Consider the following 7,500-nt stretch of genomic DNA (forward strand, 5'->3'; position numbering starts at 1 on the left):
CTCTGGGCGCCCCGTCGGCCTCCTTCCCGGGGAAAGACCGCGCCTCCCCTGAATCCCTTGACCTGACCCGGGAGACCACCAGCCTGAGGACCAAGATGTCGTCGCACCACATGAACCACCACCCCTGCTCGCCGGCCCACCCCCCAAGCGCCGCCGAGGGCCTCTCCTTGTCCCTCATAAAGTCCGAGTGCGGCGACCTGCAAGACATGTCCGAAATCTCACCCTACTCGGGAAGTGCAATATCCTTTTTGAAAGATGAGCGCTAAGCCGGCGGTGGCCGGTGGGAGAGGACGAGGGACCATGCCCATGCTCCGGGGCTTCCCCCGGGCACTGCGGGAGCGGGGCGCTCATGGGGGAGCGGGCGGGGGGCTTGGCGAGGCCAAAAAAAATGGCGGGTGTTGACTGATGGCGCTCCTTCCGCAACGGCCTTCACATAAAAAAGCCACCAGCCCTCCCCAAGCCTTTTGGACCGTCCTGTGGGGTCAGAAAGCAAGCCAAGCCTACGACCTGGGTGCCGGTGGGTTTCCCTGGGTCAGCAGGTCCTTCCGCAGGCGGGGAGGTGATCCAGGGGACATTGCCCTTGGCCAAAAACCATTCGAGCCGCAGCCGCCTCCTCTCCCTCCCCTGCCAGGCCAACACGCAACCCATGTTAATGGTGTCGTGGCTGGGGCTCGCAGAGAGCCACGGTGCGGTCATCGTGAGCCTTCAGCTCTCACGTGTGTAAGGGAGACGAAGCACAACAGACACAGGTACTGATATATTCAGGCTGCATCAAGTTCTTTCCCCCACCCAGAGGTCTGTTCCTCAGCCCTTGTGCAGCTGCCTGCTATGCATGATTAACCTCTGTTCAGCCATACACAGAAATCTTTTGTCCTAACATACACAAAGCAAATTATTTTGGAAAGCTAGAGAGAACAATTAAATATAAAACTTCAGCTGTATTAAATTTACAGGACACTTCCCCTGCTTAAAAAAAAGGTGATTTAAAAAAAAACTCTTTTTAGCTCAATAGCAGGCTTTAGTTAGGGGAAAAAATAACTCTCTGCCTTTTATTTAGGCATATCCAGACATAGTGATGATGATTTCCCCCCCCCGGAAAATAGTACTGGATTTTTTGTATTTTTTTTTTCTCTTTTAGCCATAATGCCTCCCACTCCTTGCATCTTTTCCCCTAATGTGCTTTTTGATCAAAAGATTTTTTTCCAAGTACAGTCGTATTAAAAGTGAATAAAATACCATGTCTGCCTGATGCTAAAATTGAGGATTTTGAATGAAGGGTAGATCGACATTTTCTCCCAGCTCCAAGACCCCAGCAGAAGGCAACAGAACAAGCGCAGAGCCCTAGATGCAGCTAATTTCGTTGCCCGGCTGATGAAAATAATTGCGACTGAGTAACTCTGCCCCTCCCTGAGTCATGGTAGCGATGCTGAGGAACTTCTCCCCTTTCCAGGGGTATCACACGAAGGCAGATGCAGGAGGCTGTGCCCCATCGCTGGCTGTCTTCTAGGCGATTAACAACTCTGCTGGTTTTCGATAAATTTAACCACATTTTATGTAGACGTGTTAAATCTTCAGGAGGATGCTGGCAGGGCTCAAGACCCGCTGGTTATCCGGACTTCCCACCCCTCCCATGGTGGCGGGCACCAGTGGGACGAAGGCAGGTGCTGCAGAGCCGGAGCCCATCGCCACCAGTCTTCGCTCTAACTTGGGTCAAGTCCGAGTTGAGAGTCGCTGCTGTCTGACCTGTATGAGTAGTCCTGTTTCTATAGGGAGAAGCGTTGCCGCTTTGAAAGCACCTTCCTTGGCTGTCGGTGTTTTCGAGAGTCAGCTGGTAGCGGCTGTGGTGTTTGAAGGACCTCTTGCCTGAAAGGGGATCTCTCTGCTGCGTTGGTAGCAGGGGAGTCTTCACCATGCAGGTTGTGGGGCAATACAGAGGAGTCGGTTTCAATCCAGCGTCACTGGCAGGTACCGCCAGTTACTTTTGGAGACCCAAACCGACAGTCTTTCCTGCGTATTGAAATGCAAGCTGCAATGCTGGGAAAGCAGTCCTGAGGTCAACAGGAGTGGCAGGCGAGGGCAAGACTCAGGCCAGAGCAATTAAGTCATTTCTGCCAAACAGTACAGTGGCATGCTAATTGTTTTTTGTCTAAAAGTAGTTCTCCCATCCTGGGAGAGGAGCGTGTAGAGGTGAAAGATGCCAAGCCTGTGAACTAGGAGTAGTTCTGGGGCCGCACGTGATCCTCTCCGCCCCTGGAGCATCTCTCCCTCGCCCCTGCTGTTTCTCCCCCTTCCTCCTGCCTGGTCTCACATTAGCGGCCGCTAATGGAGCTTGTTGCTTCTGCTGAAACAGGGGTGTGAGAGTCCCCCGCCGCTCCCAGCCTTAGCCGAGGGAAATGCCATGTGGAGCCGCTCCCTTCCTTCTCCCTCGCCCCGCTTTGTGCCCCACGTCTTCCCCTGCCATTGGGAAAGCGCTCTGACCCTCCCGCCTAGGTGCTGTTGCGGGCTGCAGTTTTGTCTGGGTTTAGATACAGACCTGTTGGGACAAACAGATTTATTAAATAGCGCTTCTACACAGCGTGTACCCTGGTATACGGCTCAGCTGTGGGGATGGATGTTTTTTTTCCAGCAGCGGCTCATTTGTCCAGGTAGCTTGCAGTTTCCAGGGAAAGGCGCAGTATGGAGGTTGGTTTGTTTGTGGTCGATTCTGTTGTGGCACTTTTATTTTACATGGTTGAATGTGCATATATAAGGAATATCTTTCTTGGGAGAAGCAGATCTTTCTTCCCTGCAGAAAGCAACATCTGTTTTCCTGGACAATACAGCCAGGATCAGAACATAAGACTAGCAGATACAGCCAAGTTCAGTAGTAGTAGGCTAAAACACTGAAGCAGCCTGGATTTTGGGGGGTTTTTCTGGGTTTTGTTCTTTTTTGGTTTTGTTTTTAAACCAATGCCTGTAAAGTGTATCTGACTGTTCTTTGCTGAATTGCAAAAGGAAATGCTTAATATTTGCGTATGTTGCTAAACAAGATAAGATGCACCTGCAGCATGAATTCCCATCTTGGTCATGAATGCAGTCTGTATCTTTGCAAACTAATCTGTTTAATCAAATACTAAGTTTTATTCAAATTCCAAAAGAAACAAACAGCGAATTGTTTTTCTACATGGTCTTCCTTTGTCATGCATCCTCTTTGCATCTCAAGAAAAATAGCCTTGTTCAGTCCCAAAACATTTGCATAGATCAAAACTGAAGCACAACAGTAGTTTGTGTGCTGTTAAGACATCTGTAAAGGTGAAGAAGTTTCGTGTGCTCTCCCTGGCAGGAAGGCTTTAAAACATCACTGAAACTTTCTACAGGTTTTTTCTGTTTAAGCAGAATTCCAATCCAATTGGAATGAGTTTCACAGTCCCGATACGTGAAAGCTATAATTAGTGAATTACAACATTTTGAAATGAGGAGTTATTACATCTGACTAGAATTAAACTAATTAAACTTAAAAAAAAAAAAAAGACCGATTGTACAGCAAGCTGGATAACTCTGTGCTGTTAATAAAACCTGGGCGATGAACGAATACTTCCCAGCCAGCCCATTCTTTGAAGGGTCTTGAAGATGCTCCGAGATACAGCTATTTGGAGCTTTGCTGATTAAAAGCACCTGAGGTGTAACTTAAGGAGCAGCTTGGCTTCGCTAGTGCAGATTTTTTACCTGATGCAGCCTCTTCTTACCTCTTTTCCTCAATACATGTGTGGGCTAGAGAAGCCTGTTAGAGCATTCGTGGGAGCTCGGGCTGAGAGTAACAGGAGTGAAAGATCACCACTGGAAAATATTTTTGCAAGAGAGGAGCGTTACCTGGCAGGACTGAAGTGCAAGTGAATCAAATGCGGTGAAATGCCACCTCTGTGCTTCTCCAGCTAAAACGCAGGAGAGCGTGTATACGTTCCGTTCCCAGTCTTTCACTTCCTATTTCTTAGCATTTTGCCTTTTTGCTGCTGCTGCAGTGTTAGGTGAGGCTACGTTGTACTGCGTAAACGCACGACGCTGGGACTCGGGTTGTTTCAACACCGCTTTAGGTTCAGCTGCAGTACACTGTTCCTCTGATCTTTTATGTTCCCGAGCAGATGTCTTTCATTAATTTATGGATTTATCATCTTTTCTTTCTCTCCTTTTTTTTTTCTTTCCTCTTTTTTTTTTTTTTTTTTTTACACCTGGCAGCTGGCTCAAGTTTCAGCAGTTATTGTCTATTTTGCATTACCCATAGAATTGAATGTCATCTGTCTTCACAAAGCTATAGCTAAGAGAATTGAGGCAAGCCACACGAGCTGCTGGGACAGAGCTTGTTTGCGTTCCATTCGGCACCCCTCCTCCCTTTACCTCCTTAATATTTATTTGTGCTCGTTTTCTTTCCTGGCCTTGAATGGGGCTTAGCTCGTGTTCGGTACAGCTGTATGTTTACTGAATCTATTTCATCATGAGTCATTGTGCGTGTGTAAGTATCCTGGAAACAGCTAGTGCTTTCTTGGAAGAACAGTTGCTTTTCAGCCCAAGCACTTAAAAAGGAAATTAAGCAATTGGTCAGTTCAGGTTTTTTCTGAAATAGCAATGGGTTATCTAATTCTTAGCTCTTAAGTCTGCATTAACTATTTTTTGCTAGATTATTAGAGATCATGTCTTTTATCTTAGTAAAGCGTTAACCTTAGGATCAAGATATACAGATTTATTGCAGATTTGATATCGCTTTAAGGCTGCCAAGTGCTTAAGAACAAGTATAATTTTAATAAAAAATAGATTTCTGGGAATTTGAGTCTCAGAACATCTTTTAATACATGTTTCATTCAATATCAATATCCTCTGGCATTAGAGCAGAAATATTTAAAAATCCTAAATGCAGAAGGAATCCAAATGCTTAGACAACTGTCTAATATGCTTAAATCCAGCAAATGTGAGAGCTTTTTCTGAAAGTTTAAGTCCATCTTTCAGCTTGCATTGAAAGAAAACACGTACCAAACCCAATACTAACATATTGTCAGCGTCAGAGGAATCACAAATTAAGGAGACTTAGGTTTTATTTTTTTTTCCTTCCCTTATTGGAGTTCCCCTTTGGACCCTCACTTTCCTGAAAGGATCGCATAACAAAATGGATTTCTGGCGTAGAAGTTTTGATTTGTCTAAAACTCTTATCGCTAAGCAATAGGTGACAGCTTGCTACTATTATTTCACTTACGTATTTTGACAGATGGCACTGCAGAGTGTAATGCTCTTTTAGACTTCTCTATCAGTCTAATGGAGGTAACTGGAGGTTCTTTCAACTCTTCTCTTGGCGCAAGAAGTATGTCAGTCATAAATTATCTTCTTTGTAATCATTAAGCATCTAAAACAAAATGCAAGTTCAGCTGAGCTGTTTTCCGTGTACTTCCAGATAATAAGAGGTTTTTAAACAATATTGTCAATGACTTTTTTTTTAAATGCTACATTTTTCTGATCTAAAAATTCATTTTTAGATGGGAGCTCTCTCTTGCCACTGAAATAAAGGGAGATGGTTTCAGTAGATTTCGCGAATTAGAGAAAAAGGAATTCTGCTGAAAAAGACTAGCTAATCATCAGTAGCTTCCTGATAAAAATCAGTCTGGGTTTCCCGTCTCGAGGCCTGGAATGAGATGTTCTGTGCTGACGTGCGCCCGGCCGTAAGGTGGAAGAGGCACCTTGGCTGCAGCGCATCTGTCGACTTGGTTGACCTTCCCCCCCACCGTAAGGTGTGAACTGAGTGAAATTTTCAACAATTGTGTTTAGGAGAAACAGTCCTTAGAGAAGCTTCTGGGACGAACCCTTAATTGACCTTGTGGGGGCCACATTGATTTTCTCCACGTGCATCTTCATTTCTGATAAATTATAAAGCCATTAATTTGCTGAGGAAATGGCAGGGCCAGCCTGCAGCACAGATGTGACCAGAGCCGTCCCGGCTCGCAGTACACAAAAGAGAGCCAAGAAGCTGGGAGAGAAATCAGCAAGCCGAGATTGTTATGGTTAGCTTCACATTCCCTTGGGAACTCTTTTAGTTGCTTCTGTTTACAGATCTAAAAGGTAATGATGTTTCCAGGATAAATAGGCTGCCTTATAGGGTAAGTGGCCATTTATTGATCTCCTAGCCCACATTTATCGATCGGTTAGCCCCAAATACAGCTTCGTTCTCCGAGGAGTTAACTGTGTAAATCAGGAGGCGACAAGTTTGGGGGGGGGAGGCGGACTGAGCGGCGGAGGGGCTCTGCCTGTTACAGATTTCGCTTTGATTTGCAAGGCAGCCGCCGGCGCAAAGCAACAGCGGGATTAGAGAGGGTTCCTCAAGGTGTTAAAGTTTGTCGACGCGAATGAAACAGGTGAACGTACCGCCTGTGTGAAACATTGCTCAAAATGATAAAAGCGCCTCCGATTGTCTCGCGTGCATGAGCTTTATCTCGTGGAAGTGGTACAAGGCTGAGAGAAATGGAAACTTTAGCTGCAGTTGCAAAGGAGAGGGGGAAGAAGCTTCCGACAAGTTTTCGGCGGCACACGCTTCGTGCGTTTGTTTCCTTAGCAACAAGTGAACATACATATGGTACGCAAGCCGTAAACTTGCAAGATTCCCGAGACCCAGCACCAAAACTGATAGGAAATACAGGGTTTAAGTTACGTAGCCTCGTGGCCCTCCTTTTATTGTACAGAAAATGACAGCGCCGCAATTTAAATGTCCGTGTGTTCTCCTGTGGTCTGGGGAACTGTAGAGTATTTAAGGGGGCACTTTGCTAGCTCTGTACGTTCGGAAACAGCTTTCTCAAGAACAGCGTTTTCCTTTACTAATTCAATCCTACATGCAGGAAGGCTTGTCACCGAATCACTTGAAAAAGGCCAAGCTCATGTTCTTTTACACCCGGTACCCAAGTTCCAATATGCTGAAAACCTACTTCTCAGATGTAAAGGTAAGAAAATCTCTTTCCCCTCCCTCTTTCCATACTGCATGCTGTATTTTGCTCATGAAAAGGTATCGTGTTATCATATCAGAGATCAGTAATATTTCTGGGTACACAAAGGTTACAGCTGCCTTGATTCACTTGTTCTTCCTGTCGAGGCATACGTTGCTTGTGCCTAGACAGGAAAGGGGAGGCTGGAGGATTTTAAATGAAAAATAAAAAATCACTGACATTTCAGAGCAAAGTAAGAATAATTATTTCAGTAAATTAAACATTTTTCATTATACATATCCTATTAAAAAAAGGAGATTTCTGTGGTGGTAGAAGTGTACTTCCAAGAACATTTTGGAGCAGTTCTCAAGTGCTCCCTTATTGTTTCATTTCATTTGGTTTCCTCATATTTGTGCTTACATAAGCAGAGTGTAGAATCCCTTTCTTTCGGTCAAAAAGAAACAGTACATTGAAATTCTCCATGCAGAAGCTGCTTAAAAACAAAAGTGATGATTGTCTCTTATTTACAACTTAATTTGTTGTTGATGCAGAGTACACTGAGCATAAG

General features: G+C 45.2%; 1 protein-coding gene across 1 annotated transcript in view; it reads left to right on the top strand.

Moving 5' to 3' along the window:
• Positions 1-7,500, top strand: part of PROX1 (prospero homeobox 1) — a gene marked incomplete at both ends in the record, with an annotated part of 36,510 nt that overhangs the window by 1,483 nt on the left and 27,527 nt on the right. Inside the window, 2 exons of the mRNA XM_081998372.1 lie at positions 1-234; positions 6,811-6,950. The exon at positions 1-234 is cut by the window's left edge and continues 1,483 nt beyond it. Of these exons, the coding sequence (XP_081854498.1) occupies positions 1-234; positions 6,811-6,950 (374 nt within the window). The remainder of the gene's footprint in view (positions 235-6,810; positions 6,951-7,500) is intronic.

Source organism: Phaethon aethereus (genome assembly GCF_964289735.1).
Source record: "Phaethon aethereus genome assembly, chromosome: 3".
Classification (NCBI taxonomy): domain Eukaryota; kingdom Metazoa; phylum Chordata; class Aves; order Phaethontiformes; family Phaethontidae; genus Phaethon; species Phaethon aethereus.